A 16,178-nucleotide genomic window follows, 5' to 3' on the forward strand; every position below is an offset into this window, starting at 1 on the left:
AGTTGAAGAATATAATGTACTTACAAAGGATATCTTAGATAAGTAAATGTTTAAAAAACATTTTCAACTTGATGATGAATCATGAGATTAAAAACAATATTTCTTCAGGAGTCATGATAATGTAGGGGCTTATAGAAATCATCATGTTTGTTCACTCAAATTGTACCCTATCACTTCTCGATTCATGGACGTCCAACCTCTGATTTTTCCAAGGCCAAACCCTTCATTTCGGAATGCTATTACTTTTACTTTTCTGCAGAACACTGTCATCAGGGAGCTCTTCTCTTCCTTTTATTTTTCTTTGGACTTGCAGTCTCTCTTTTTCTCTGTCCTATTACGATGAATTAAAAAGATCTCTCAATGGACAAATTTTCTGCAGTTCTACTCTCTTCTCAGAAAACAAGCTCTTCACTAGTTTCCCTACCACAAAACTTAGCTGCTTTGAGTTTCTACCCCAACATCTTTACTTCTGAAACTTTGGTTTGCTGGATTGCTGGGAAGATGGCAATTAAGATACAGTGGTTCAGAGACATTGACTCATCTCTTTCCCCAGCAGTGAGGGTGTAATATCGCTTAACTTAGATCAATCAGAACAATTTGGTATTTGTCAATCTTGTAAGATTTTTTAAATATTTTTTTCTAAATATTTGTAATCAATTTTTCTAAAATGGTGTTTGAATCCTTATCTCAAATACTTTCTAACGATACCCCTCCTCCATTTCTATCACTATGCTATTCCTCTTCACCAAAAGAAATGGAAGACTAAAACCTTTATTCCCTAGGTTCATTTGCTGCTATGGTTGTTATCATCACAGAGGCATTTAGGATGAGTGGCACATCTTCATGGTTTAACATGCTGAACCAGTGTCAGTGCCATTCCTATTCTTCTGAGCAGGTGCATGTGGGTAAGAGGACATACAGATGTGGATTACAGAAGTACCTGGACTCCTTACTCCACAGTCTATTCAATTTCTGGTGCCAGGGGCTGTGAAATCAATAGAAGGGTAGCTTGACTGCAGAGTTTCTTGACCTCTGATGAGCAGTTGTAGAGTTGACTTTGGATCTCACTTGAGGTATATTAAGACCTTGAAGTCATGCCTTCCCTCTCCCCTGCTTCTCAAATAATTTTATAACCACCCATGTCTCCATATTAAAGTATTATCTCCTGGTTTATTTATCAGTCTCTATCTGACAAAAGTCCCAAATGTTAAGGGAATTCTCATATAAAGAATTGAGTTTCCTAGATTTAGTAAGACCCTGCCATGCAGACTATATATATCAACTGCATTCACCTCAAGGATAATGCTGAAATGGGTTTCATCTGATTCGGCTCTGAGTGGCCACATTATTTACAATAAATTTTATATATTTTTCCTATTTCAAGTGTGAGGTTAATCTAACATTATACCCAATCTATAGCACATCTGAAACTGCAAATTCCTAATTTCTTTATCCATCTCATTTGCTTCAAATGCCAAATCAAATCATTATTCTATTGATCTTTAAACATCATTTGATCACATATGTTTAAAATTTTCTCCTCACAGGTAGTGACACTAAACTTCTGAATAATTGTTTTCAATTTTATTTGCTAATTTACTTCTTAAAATTATTATTTTTTAACTTTACAATATTGTATTGGTTTTGCCACACATCAACATGAATCTGCCACAGGTGTACACGTGTTCCCAATCGCAAACCCCCCTCCCTCCTCCCTCTTCCTTCCCCGTACCATCCCTCTGGGTCATCCCAGTGCACCAGCCCCAAGCAACCTGTACCCTGCTTTGAACATAGACTGGACATTTATTTCTTATATGATATTATACGTGTTTCAATGCCATTCTCCCAAATCATCCCACCCTCTCCCTCTCCCGCAGAGTCCAAAAGACTGTTCTATACATCTGTGTCTCTTTTGCTGTCTCACATACAGGGTTATTGTTACCATCTTTCTAAATTCCATATATATGCGTTAGTATACTGTATTGGTATTTTTCTTTCCGGGTTACTTCACTCCGTATAATCGGCTACAGTTTCATCCACCTCATTAGAACTGATTCAAATGTATTTTTTTAATGGCTGAGTAATATTCCATTGTGTATATGTACCAAAGCTAACTGTCAGTTAAACTACAGCCTGGAGGGCTGCAGTCCATGGGGTTGCAAAGAGTCGAACACGACAGAGCGACTAAGCACATACACACAACTATGACTCATAAGCAAATCAAGTGAAGCATTTTGAACCCTTTATACATTCAATAATTCATCTAAGTCTACGATAAGCCAGGTAATTTTCAAAGATAAAAGTTTACCTTATAGTATAGGAAAAAAGAGAAAGATGTAGATTTTTCAGGCTAGATATCCCAAAACCGATTATGTAAGAGAAACTTACATATTAAATATTACATATTCAGCTCAGTTCAGTTCAGTGCAGTTGCTCAGTCATGTCCGACTCTGCGACCCCATGAATTGCAGCACACCAGGCCTCTCTGTCCATCACCATCTCCCAGAGTTCACTCAAACTCATGTCAATTGAGTCGGTCATGCCATCCAGCCATCTCATCCTGTCGTCCCCTTTTCCTCCTGCCCCAATCCCACCCAGCGTCAGAGTCTTTTCCAATGAGGCAACTCTTTGCATGAGGTGGCCAAAGTACTGGAGTTTCAGCTTTAGCATCATTCCTGCCAAAGAACACCCAGGGCTGATCTCTTTCAGAATGGACTGGTTGGAACTCCTTGCAGTCCATGGGACTCTCAAGAGTCTTCTCCAACATCACAGTTCAAAAGCATCAATTCTTTGGTGCTCAGCTTTCTTCACAGCCCAACTCACATCCATACATGACCACTGGAAAAACCATATCCTTGACTAGATGGACCTTTGTTGGCAAAGTAATGTCTCTGCTTTTGAATATGCTATCTAGGTCGGTCAGAACTTTTCTTCCAAAGAGTAAGCGTCTTTTAATTTCATGGCTGCAGTCACCATCTGCAGTGATTTTGGAGCCCAAAAAGATAAAGTCTGACACTTTTTCCACTGTTTCGCCATCTATTTCCCATGAAGTGATGGGACCAGATGCCATGATTTTAGTTTTCTGAATGTTGAGATTTAAACCAACTTTTTCACTCTCCTCTTTCACTTTCATCAAGAGGCTTTTTCGTTCTTCTTCACTTTCTGCCATAAGGGTGTTGTCATCTGCATATCTGAGGTTATTGATATTTCTCCCGGTAATCTTCATTCCAGCTTGTGCTTCTTCCAGTCCAGCGTTTCATGGCATCTGGTCATATCACTTCATGGCAAATAGATGGGGAAACAGTGAAAACAGTGGCTTACTTTACTTTTCTGGGCTCTAAAATCACTGAATATAGTGATTGCAGCCATGAAATTAAAAGACGCTTACTCCTTGGTAGGAAAGTTATGACCAACCTACATAGCCTATTCAAAAGCAGAGACATTACTTTGCCAACAAAGGTCCGTTTAGTCAAGGCTATAGTTTTTCCAGTGGTCATGTATGGATTTGAGAGCTGGACTGTGAAGAAAGGTGAGCACTGAAGAATTGATGCTTTTGAACTGTGGTTTTGGAGAAGACTCTTGAGAGTCCCTTGGACTGTAAGGAAATCCAACCAGTCCATCCTAAAGGAGATCAGTCCTTGGTGTTCATTGAAAGGACTGATGTTGAAGCTGAATCTCCAATACTTTGGCCACCTGATGTGAAGAGCTGACTCATTTGAAAAGACCCTGATGCTGGGAAAGATTAATGGCAGGAGGAAAAGGGGACGACAGAAGATGAGATGGTTGGATGGCGTCACCGACTCAATGGACATGGGTTTCGGTGGACTCTGGGAATTGGTGATGGACAATGAGGCCTGGCATGCTGCAGTTCATGCAGTCACAATGAGTCAGACACGACCGAGAGACTGAGCTGAAGAGAAACTTAGTTTTATATTTAGCTGAAGAAAGTGTGTTTTCCAACAAACTGATTTCAAGCTGCTTTCACATTTTATGGAACAAAGGTCTAGATAAAATGTAGTCCAGGTACAAGGGCAAGTAGATTGACTATAATTACATATCAACAGAATTCTGTTCAATTGATCCAACTTAACCTGTAAGAAGGTATCTATTCTTGAAAATGACTTGAATAGGCTGAACCATGACATAGATGAAAATACAAATGACTGCTTCATGGTATTTGTGAGTTAAATGAATCTGAGAAAGAAAGCAAAAATACTGGATTTGAGAGGATCTCAGTAGGTTAAGAGGATGAGCTCAAATGGACAAGATGAAATTTAATAGGGGTAAGTACAGAGTCCTGAACTGAGGTTAAACCAAATCAGTTGTTAAGCATAGCACAGGAGATCTCAGTAGGTCTCCTAGTATTAGCTTGTTTGATAAAAGGAGGTAGGAAAAGTCTTGAAGGAATAAAGTGGCAAATCAAGGGAAATTTATGAATTGTTTTATAAAATACAATGTCCATAATAACATTGGAGTATTACTCAGCCATTAAAAAGAATACATTTGAATCAGTTCTAATGAGATGGATGAAACTGGAGCTGATTATACAGAGTGAAGTAAGCCAGAAAGAAAAACACCAATACAGCATACTAACACATATATATGGAATTTAGAAAGATGGCAATGATGACCCTGTATGCAAGACAGCAAAAGAGACACAGATGTGTAGAGCGGACTTTTGGACTCTGAGGGAGAGGAAGAGAGGGTGGGATGATTTGGGAGAATGGCATTGAAACATGTATACTATCATGTAAGAAACGAATCGCCAGTCTATGTCCGATGCAGGATACAGGATGCTTGGGGCTGGTGCACGGGGATGACCCAGAGAGATGTTATGGGGAGGGAGGTGGGAGGGGGGTTCATGTTTGGGAACACATGTACACCCATGGTGGATTCATTTCAATGTATGGCAAAACCAATACAGTATTGTAAAGTAAAATAAAGTAAAAATAAAAATTTAAAATTAAAAAAAATACAATGTCCATAATAAATAAGATTGTTATTCCCTTATTAGATACTACTGTGCATTCATCATCTATGATGTCCTAGAATTAGCCAGTTTTAAAAAGAGACCTAGCTACTCTCAGCTGCTGTATTTTTCAGTTGCTAAGTCATGTCCAAATCTTTGTGACCCCAAGGACTGCAGCTCATCAGGCTTCCCTGTCCACTATTTCCTGGAGTTTGCTCAAATTCATGGCCATTGAGTCAGTGACTCTACATAATTTTCTCATATCTGCTACCATTTCCACCATTTGCCTTCAGTCATTCCCAGCATGAGGGTCTTTTTCCAATGAGTCCAGTCTTAGCATCAGGTGACCAAAGTATTGGAGCTTTAGCTTCAGCATCAGTCCTTACAATGTATATTTTGGGTTGATTTCCTTTAGGATTGCCTGGTTTGATCTCCTTGCTGTCCAAGGGATTCTCAAGTGTTTCTCCAGCACCACAATTCAAAAGTATCAAATTTTGGTGCTCAGCCTTCTTTATGGTCTAACTCTCACATTCGTACTTGACTACTGGAAAAACCATAGCTTTGACTACACTCATAGTGAAGAATGTTACTTAAAAACTAAGAACTGGCTGCTAAGCATGCTGTTTTGTTATTGGGATGTTGTAGCTCTCAAGTTCTCTCAGTGTGTAGAATTATCTTACAAATTCTTTTCTAAATCACATTCCTGGCAAAACAAAGCTCCCTGTAGAAGTGATTGAACACACACACATCCCTCCACTTCTTTTCTCTATCCAGCTATGTACACAAGACCAGAGTAGCCCCAATACTCAATCATCAGCTCTGGATTATTCTAATTTTTGCATTTACTGATCTCTTCCCCAAAGGTGACATAATTATATTGGTTTTATTAGCCATGATATATTAGTCACGCTAACCCTACAAACTGTAGAAATTAATCATTCATCACTGCCCCCATTGTTTTATTGAAAACTCTCCTTATTCTGATCAAGCTCCCATAGTCTTCTCTGGGTTGCTGTCTCTGTCTTACAACAGGCACATACTTTCACTGAGCCTGAGCTCCAACACCTCACACTGAACAAATGAAAACCATTTAACTCCATTCACTACATTCAGTGTCAAACATCATATGCTGGGTTGCCATGCCCTACCCCATCCACATAAAAATACCCACTTTGCTCAGATGTGAAAAATGTAAGTGAAAGTGTTAGTCACTCAGTTGTGTCTGACTCTTTGCGACCCCATGGACTGTAGCCCACCAGGCTCCTCCGTCCATGGAACTCTCCAGGCAAGAAAACTGCAGTGGATTGCCTCCATTTCCTTCCAGGGGATATTCCCAACCCAGGGATTGAACCTGGGTCTCCTGCATTGCAGGCAAATTGATTATCATCTGAGCCACCAGGGAAGCCAGATGCAGGACTAAATTATTCAGGAGGGGGAAAAAAGGAAGGAAGGAAAGGAAGAATAGAGAATATATTTTTGAAATAAAAAATGTAGCTTTTTCTTTTCTCACTGTATATCTAGTACAAAATTTCACCCTAATTTGCCTGCTTTATCATTTTTTAGGAGCAAAGTAATATGTTACAGGGTAAAATATAGTAAGTCAAATGATCTTGACGTTTTACCTGGTCAAATAGGCCAATGAAATATTAAACTGTGGTATTAAAAATATTTTGAAATATTTCAACTTCTATATAATGTTTCCCATAATATTTTATTTAAAATCAAATTATGCATTCAGTGTTTGAACTCTGTAGGAAAGACTAAATATTATAAGCATTACATAAAGGAATCTCATCAAAGGAATTATATTTATTAATATTGATATATAGATGTATGTTTCCTATCCAAGACACAGTGTCCAATTCATTTTTATATGTTCATAACAATTTCTGTTGAATGAATCTTTTTCTGTCACAAAGTTTTAGCATCTTTTCATCACAAAATTTTGGAATATGAGGATAACTGGAGCATTTGAATTATATTTCCAATAACATAATAACTCTTATCATGAATACATATTTTCTAATTTTATCTTGTTAGTTGCTCAGTCATGTTTGACTCGATATGATTCCATGCTTTTTAATTATAGTTGGAAAGAGGGAAACTCACTAATTTCATATCTTCATTAGAAGGATATGTATAAAATATCTTAATGAAAATATTACTGTAATATGACATATGAAATTACATAGATATTATGTAATGAATTAAATAAGACTTTAAATCTCATCAGCATAATGTTTTATATTTCATAGTTTCTTGAATTATGAATTTCCAAAAAATAAAAAAAATTTTAAAAGGTCATTTATCAAGTTCTACCTTATAGAAAACGGGGTCATTTTTCAAAAAAGCAATATATAATAGTATATCAATGTTAATATATTTATATTAACTATAATATATATAGCAATCATATGTCTAGCTATTATTTATAAACAGTTTCTACAAGGACATTTGCTTAATTTTCTAAAGCTTGGAATTAACGTGAGTAGTGGATGCTTCTCATTACTACAATTAATACTTAAATTTATTATAAATGAATTTGATGTGATTGAACACATTTCATTTTCTAGAATTTAGTTTGCTTGTACAAAGATTTATTCATATGACTAACTGCATGCAGTCTATTTCCAATGATTTTCACTGAGATTAGTTTTCTAATGACTTCCTGGTAGACAGTACACACTGGTTTATATTCTCCCTTATTTCAAAATTTACTGTCTCTTTTCCTTTCTATCTTAACTCCCTCTAATCTTAACTTTTTCCTTATCATTTCTTTTCCTAAAACTTTTCCACAGAATCCTTCTCTTCCTTTATCCATAATGTAGTAAAATAAAACTTGAATTGGAGAAGAGCAGGTTTTCCAGTTACATAATAATTTGATTATTATTAGCTTCATAACTTTTAAATTTCCCTTTTGATCTTCACAACTAATGACTTTCAGATATATCTAGGTATCAAAAGAAATACTTCATTAACAATATAAAATTGCAGTTATATAATTTAATTTTTATTTGAAAAAGTTTTAAAATATTTTCATGGAGGTTATTTATTCTATTAAAATATAATATTACAGTGATTTTCTGATATTTCCCTACCTGGAACTAGAAGATAATAAATTATATTTACATCATCTGAATTTTACAAATTATAAAAATGGATATTTCCAGATTTCTAATCAGTCTTGTACTAATGGCAAAATCTATATGTGTTTACATATACACACAAATATAAATATATATAATATAAATACAAATAAAAACATAGCTAGATTTCTAGTTAAGGTAAACTTTAACCTGTATGATATTTTACCTATATATTTTAAACTTTAAGGGAAGAACTGGAATGTTTTTATATATACAAAATGAAACATATTTCAGCAAGTTACATAACTCTAAATTTTAACAATAAAGTTACTATTTTTCTTTCAATTTTGGAATTTAAAACATTAATTGTAATTTCTTTAAAGATATATTTATTGCTAGTTTTTGACAAGACTCTTACTTTATGTGAATATAGTTTGATTTCTTAAGACATATGTTTCCTAACACTTTTGTATATAAAGTTGGGGAAATCAGAATCAGAATGAAAATTAATCTTGATTAGTGAATACAATCTAAGTCCTCACTGTATCATATAGAACTGTTACAATTTTTTAAGCATTAGTTCTATCTTTCTCATAGTAACCTGTATCAGGATTATGAAAATATAAAAATTATTTACTGCAGGAAATATTTTATGAGACATCAGAAATTACTACATTATACTTACCAGCCAAAGCAAGAATATACTCTTGAAATCTTGTTCCTATACGATTCGTAGCTGTGCAATTGTATCGTCCAAAGTCATTATCAGATGTAGGTGCAATCTAAAATAATTATAATAATAAAAGTTTCACAATTTTAGAACAATATCACAGATGTTTTAAAATAGTCTCTAGCATCACTGTCATCTTCATATATATACAGTTACTGACAACTCCTTGCCATAACTCTTTTTATGTATCAAGTAAGCATTCTCTCTTTTTAAGATACAAGCCATAGTTTTGTACCATCCATGTGTGTCCATGTGCTTAGGTGCTCAGTCCTGTTCAACTCTTTGTGACCCCATGGACTCTAACCCACCATAGGACCCGGTAAATTACAGTTAGTCTATCAATTTATTAAGTAGATAAATACTACCATTTTGTTACATATATTCAAGTGAAAAATCATCAGATATTTATATATATAAAGTTCAGAAAATAGAACAGGTTGAAAAATATGTATTCTGCAAATGCTACAAACGACTTTGAAAATAGGAATCTTGTAACAAAAGCATTGTTAACTCTGTTTTCTACCTTGCTGTCTTCGATCAGGCAAGTTTAAAGTTTAAGAAAGGTTCAAAATACCACAGCTTTCTCTTCCTCTTATGATTTTATTAAGCATAAAATATTAAGAAAGGGTGAGGATCTATTTAAAATAAAAATATTTCAGGAAGGTATTTTTCAAGAAAATATTTCCCTGTGTACCAATCCCTGTTAGCAGGCACATTATCTTTATATCTAATAACATATCTTGCCCCTATTGCTGTTCAATTCCTATCATTTTCTTTCTGTTTAGGTGGAAAATAGTTGACCTCATTCCTTACACACTTGAAATCCATAATTAAGTTAACTTTCTGGGATTCTATGTTGAACAGTGGGACTAACCCTGTAATTCTAATGTACCAAAATTCTGAAGTATCAATTCCGAAAAGAGATTTGGTAATCGTAAAGATATAATTTTCAATTCCAGTAACTATTATTAAGAGAGAATAAGTGTACAATAGAGTTGCTGTTAATTTCAAGTCTATCTCAAAAGGGGGAAATGGTTTTGTGATAATGGGAGGCTATTAACTAAAAGTGCAATTTGGAGGTCCATTGAAGATGATAATTCTGAAAGGGTACAAAAAGCGGTGTCATTCATCTTCTAGTCAGGTGTCCATCTAGGAATAGATCATAGCTTTAAGGACTACAAGCTTTAACAGCTCATATATAAGTACTTTTAAGTGACTAAAATATTCATTTTTCATACATTCAGGTTATAATAAACTAGGTTAACTTAACTAGAAAATAATTTTACTACTCAGAAAGTTTAAAAGGCTCAGTTCAGCTTTGATTTTATGTTCCTGGGAGTTCACTTATCAAAAGGCAAAGGTTTGTAATTCTAGCTGAAATAAGTAATTTCTTTATCATGCTCTATGATTGACAAATAGAGAAACTATCCTTAGTAGCACAGTCTATTAAAAAACACAGATCAGACAACTGGAAATCATGTCCCCTCCAGCCTATTTAGTGTATTCTAGGAAAGCAGTAGAGTCCAATAAGTGGTTTTTAAAAGTTCAATGCCAACAAAGTGAAATAATAGATAATTTTATCAAAATATATAATAATATATAACAAAGGTATATAATTTATGTTTATTTAATATATATTAATATTAACTATGTTTAACATATATAATATTACTTATATTTATTCAATAAGTACTAGAAATATCTACTTAGGATACTACTTCTTCATATTTTAATATGCAGTTAAAATAATTCAACTTTACTTCAGATGTTGGGCCTTGATAGAATATAATAAAATATCAAGTGTAGTTTTGAACACCAAAATATAAACTGAGAGAACAATGTTAATAAAGGAATTTGTAAGCTCTTTCCTAAACACTAAAGGGCAGAATATTATTCCAGTCTACCTATTAGAAACTTTCTGAATCAAATTTTCTCATATATTAAAAAGCTGTCCTATTACCTCAGGGGAATACCTAGGGAAAACAAATGACCAAATATGTAAGGCCTTGAGAAATACATTTATTGGCAAGAACCAAAAGGATTTATAGAATGTTTTATTATTTTTAAAAATTCACATTAAAAAATGAACATATGTATATAATCAAAGTAAAAATTTGTTAATTCAAGGAATCTACTATTAACCAGATTATTATTAATTGTAAAATTTATTTTTATTTTTATATGTTCTTAAGTATTAGCAATTATGTAACTACTATAATAATTTATAGAGAAAAATCATTATAATGTACATCCTAAGGAACTATGTATGCTACTAATTCAAAATTAGTAACATTATTACTGCTTCTTCTTATTGTTGTTATTGTTATTTTGATTTAGTGTTTTAAGTTGTTTTTGTTACACATCTGTATTATCTATTCAGGATTTAAACTTAATTTTTGAAAACAGTATACACATAGAAAGTTTATGCTCAAGGTCAGTGCCCTAAGAAACAGATTCCTTGGCTATGTCTGAACAAAAATTGCTTAGTTTTCACTTTTGCATTGAAAGAAATGGCATTCTGGCAGAAATGACATGAGAACTTTATATTAATAAAATATTTAAATGTCAGTTTATAAATTGTTGCTCATATCAACTATGGAGAATTATGAGCTATTTCAGAAACTGAAAAGTGGCAAGATGAAGTAAAGCTGAAATTACAGATTAGTCTGTCATTTAAACATGAACATAAATCTACCTGTTATGGACTGAATCATGGCTATTGACAAAAATCAAGTTCTGAAACCCTAATCTCTAATGTGACTATATTTGGAGGTAAGGACTTTAAGAAGGCAAAGGAGATCACAAGAGTGGGGCCTGGTATCCTTATAAGAAGAAAAGACACTAGAGCATTTTCTCTTCTTTCTCTGCCTACACTGAGGGAAGGTTATATGAGTAACAGTGAGAAGACACCCATCTGCAAACCAAGAAGAGACTTGCAATAAACCAGTCCTTCTGGCACCTGGCTATTGGACTTTTAGCTTACAGAAATGTGTGAAAAAATAGTTTCTATATTTTAAGCCACCCAGTCTGTGTTATTTTGTTATGGCAGCCCTATCACACTAATACACTGTCCGAAACCTAACCTCAATTTTCTACTATGGTTAAATATTAAAAATTGCAGTTGAATCTGGTCAAAAGTCTTTGTGAAACTGAGTTCTCTGTTAGTTTTCCAATAAATACTTCTAATACAGATACCAAAAAAAAAATGTATTTGAAATAGATTTAGACAAAGTGTTCGGATAATCAGTCAATTATCCAAATGTTTGGTGGAAGTAATATTGAAATCATTCCATCAAACAAATGTTTTACTAAGTCAAGTTACTAGGTAAAAGAGTTAACAGGGCACCAGTGAGAACACTTTTAAGTTAATGCAATAAAGATATCAAATGTTATTGTAAAACAAGCATTATTAAAATTTATGTATATTGAACTAGTAGAGAAAATATAGCATCTTTCTAGCTAAAAGTGCCATTTAAGAAAGATTCTCAATTGTTATGAAAGCATCATAAATTAGAAGGACTGATGACCATTGTCATAGTCTTAGATAAACTTTGGAAATTGATATACAAACATAATCTACAATTAATAAATAAAAGATACTGTATTCAAACATAATTTAAAGGCCAGGTACTCGGCAGTATAAAAACAATTATCTTCAATCTTAATGTAAAATATAAAATGAAATGAGGCAATGAACAAGCAAATGTGGTTTATTTAGGAACTTGTACATATGTTGCCAGCAGATAGCATTTATATATGCCAGTCTAGGAAGCAGGATGATGTAATCACAAACTCAATGCCTAGTAGCAACACTGAAATTTAACTTTTGGCCCTCAATAACTGACAAACTATTCATTCTTTCTCCCTACTTTTTCCTGATACAATTGTTTTTTTTCAAATATAAATTCATGAAAAATAATGACTTTTGCTATATAGCCATATATCTATATAATAAGCCCATAAAGTAAATAGTGAGACACTAACCATTAATCGACAATGACCCAAATGCATAAAATTTCTCTTTAAGCAAATAAATATATACAATATGGTATATGTATATTATAGGATAGAATTATAAATAATAATTTATATATCAAGATGTGTAAATATATTCTAAAATAATAGATAACTGCCAAAATAATACAATTTGTTGATATATAATGAAGACTTACCTCTAGTATTATTTTTCTCCCTGTACTATATGTCTTTAAATTAGTAGTGTTTTTAGCTGGCAAGACTAATTTCTCTCTTCTCCAATGGACTGACGCTGGTGGATTCGATTTCACATCACAGCTTATATTTATTGGATTTCCTTCCCAAGAGTAATAAATTGTTTGATTTGATATAAACTTGGGAGCATCTGTAAAGCAATATAATATAATATTATAGACCTTTTCTTTAAGATAGTCATTTAATTAGTATAAACAATAGTAATCATTATTGACTACAAAAAAAGCCATAGTAATTCTAATTGTATATATTTAATATGTGATATTAGAACTCATGAAAAGATATCATTTGATTGATCCATCAAATCATTTTAATATAAAGTATTCAAAGTTGGCCAATTATTAAAATATGAAATATTAACACTCACAGTTTTTTGCTTTTAATAATCTGACAAAAATTTCCATCCAGTAAGTTAATGGCTCTCTACATATGTGAAATATATTTCTGAAATAACTTTCATTATAAGTGGGAGTTTTGGATAAAACTTAATAAAATCTATAGTCATATCATTTTTCAGCTTTGGCTTAGTTATACAATTTCTCCTATAAAAAATATAAAGCAGATATAAAATTTAAATTGAAATGGCAATGTCACAACAAATATTTCCTAAAATGTCTTTTCCAGTATTAAATAAGCAGGTATGTTTTAAATTAATCAACAATAGTTAATTTGAATCTTAGCTCCTATAATGCTATTTCAATTTTCAGGCCCCTACACCAGACCACTATAATTATAGGTGAGAGAAACAGGAAAAAATTATATTATTTCATTGTAAAAACCTTATTGCAAAACCTAGTTGTGCTACATAGACATGTTTTTGTTTTGTTCCATTATAGAATTATGATGGAGTCCAAATGCCAATCAACTATGACTTTTCTGAGTCTCAATAGATTGACTGTATAATTGAAAGGATTCATATTAACAATTTTTCATAAAAAACATAATCCTAAAATAAGTGCTAAGATTATGGCATCCAGTCCCATAGCTTCATGGTAAATTGATGGTGAAACAATGGAAACAGTGACAGACTTTATTTTCCTGGGCTCCAAAATCACTGCAGATGGTAACTGCAGCCACAAAATTAAAAGACATTTGCTGCTTGGAAGAAAAACTATGACAAACCTAGATAGCATATTAAAAAGAAGAGACATTACTTTACCAACAAAGGTCTGTATAGTCAATAATACATTTTTTTCCAGTAGTAATATATGGATGTGAGTTGGACCATAAAGAAAACAGAGCACCAAAGAATTGATGGTTTTGAACTATGATGTGGGAGAAGACTCTTTAGAGTCCCTTGGACAGCAAAGGGATCAAACCAGTCAATCCTAAAGGAAATTAGTACTGAATATTCATTTGAAGGACTGATACTGAAGCTGAAGCACCAATACTTTCGCCACCTGAAGCAAAGAACTGACTCACTGGAGAAGACCTCGATGCTGGGAAAGATTTAGAGCAGGGGCAAAAGGGGATGACAGAATCTGAGATGGTTGGATGGCTTCACTGACTTGATGGACATGACTTTGAGTAAGCTCCAGAAGTTAGTGATGGACAGGGAAGCCTGGCGTGCTGCACCTCTTGGGGTTGCAAAGAGTAGCATTTGACTGAGAAACTAAACTGAACTGAAACAAAGTGCTAGCTAAAATGCTGCTGATATATTTGTTGTTGTTGTTGTTTCTGGTATTTAAACTGATTATTCTTGTTACTAATATTAACTATTTAGAACTTAATGTCCATGATAAGTTATTAATTGAAAATTGTACAAATTAAAAGTTTTGCTTTACTACTCAAATTATTTAATAATGGCCTGCTCCCAATTTTGTTATATCAACAGATTACATATCAGATATGTGATATAAGAATTACAATTTCTGGTACAACTACACAGATAGTTATTTAAATATTCTTGCCCTATGTATGTTTTACTGTATGTTTTTAATGCCAACATCATATATAAGCATGAAATTCTTATTGAATACTTTCTATATGACAGTAAGCTTATACATTTTATTTTATTTACTTTTTTTAATAACCTATGAGGAAGGTGTTATTCTATTATTAAGAATGAGGGCAGTGGAGTAAGGGCTATCAAGCTTATTCTAGTACTAAGTTGTAGGTATGGGATGATCTGGGGTAATTTTAACCAGGGTCAGTTGAATTTCTATTCAACCCAGGAAGAGGTTTATAATATCAAGTACTAGAAACATTTTGGTTATGTAGACTTTATCATACACTACTGAAGAGAAAAAAAATTGGGACAATTCCTCAGGAACACAAAAGTCTTAAGATTCTGCTGTGCAGTCTTAAATATCTCTCCAGAGATAAGAAGTATAAGCATTATCAAATGTTAATATAAAGGACTTTTAGCACATTGTTTTAACAAGTTCAAAACAACTTAATGGCTCTCAAAAGAGGACTGGATAAATAATAACTCATATTGGCATTTTGCTAAATATTACAGACATATCTGCTTGTGGTTTTCTCTCCCCTTGCAATGTGCCTGCCCTTCCCTCTACCTGGCTGCCTTCAAGACTAAGCTCACACTAACTTAACATTGCTTTTCCACAACATTCAGTTGTGGGTTAGGTTCACTACTTTGTGTTCCCAGATTCTATGCTTTCCCTCATTATGGTAGTAGGAAATTGAATTGTTACGAAGGAAGTTACGCATGAGCAATGAGGGATGGCCTGGCTGAAGGTGATGCATGTTGGTCTCTGAAACCCACCCCAGACACACCCAAGAGAACTCACAGATATGCTACAAAACAACCATAGATAATTCTCCAACTCCTGCATGTGGACCCTAGGCACACGATGGATGCAACGTAATCACAGAGGCTTCTCCAAGTAACCTTTCATAGCAAGGAGCCCATCAAGGGTTCATAAATATTCTACATCTGATTATAACAGACTGAGCAGGCCTTCCCTGGTGGCTCAGATGGTAAAGAATCTTTCAGCAATGTGGGAGACCCAGGTTTGATCCCTGGGTTGGAAAGATCCCCTGGAGGAGAGAATGGCGACCCACTCCAGTGTTCTTGCCTGGAGAATCCCATGGACAGAGGAGCCTGTAGGGCTACAGTTCATGGGGTCGCAGAGTCAGACGTGACTGAGCAACTAACACGTAACAGACTGAATATGGGTAGACATAGACAACAGAGCCTGCT

General features: G+C 33.8%; 1 protein-coding gene across 1 annotated transcript in view; it reads right to left on the reverse strand.

Moving 5' to 3' along the window:
* Positions 1-16,178, reverse strand: part of NCAM2 (neural cell adhesion molecule 2) — a 246,380-nt gene that overhangs the window by 95,065 nt on the left and 135,137 nt on the right. The window contains exons 10-11 of the mRNA XM_052644625.1: positions 12,958-13,145; positions 8,741-8,837 (exon numbers count right to left, since the gene is read on the reverse strand). Coding sequence (XP_052500585.1) covers positions 8,741-8,837; positions 12,958-13,145 — 285 coding nt within the window. The remainder of the gene's footprint in view (positions 1-8,740; positions 8,838-12,957; positions 13,146-16,178) is intronic.

This window comes from Budorcas taxicolor, chromosome 1, assembly GCF_023091745.1.
Source record: "Budorcas taxicolor isolate Tak-1 chromosome 1, Takin1.1, whole genome shotgun sequence".
Taxonomy (NCBI): Eukaryota; Metazoa; Chordata; class Mammalia; order Artiodactyla; family Bovidae; genus Budorcas; species Budorcas taxicolor.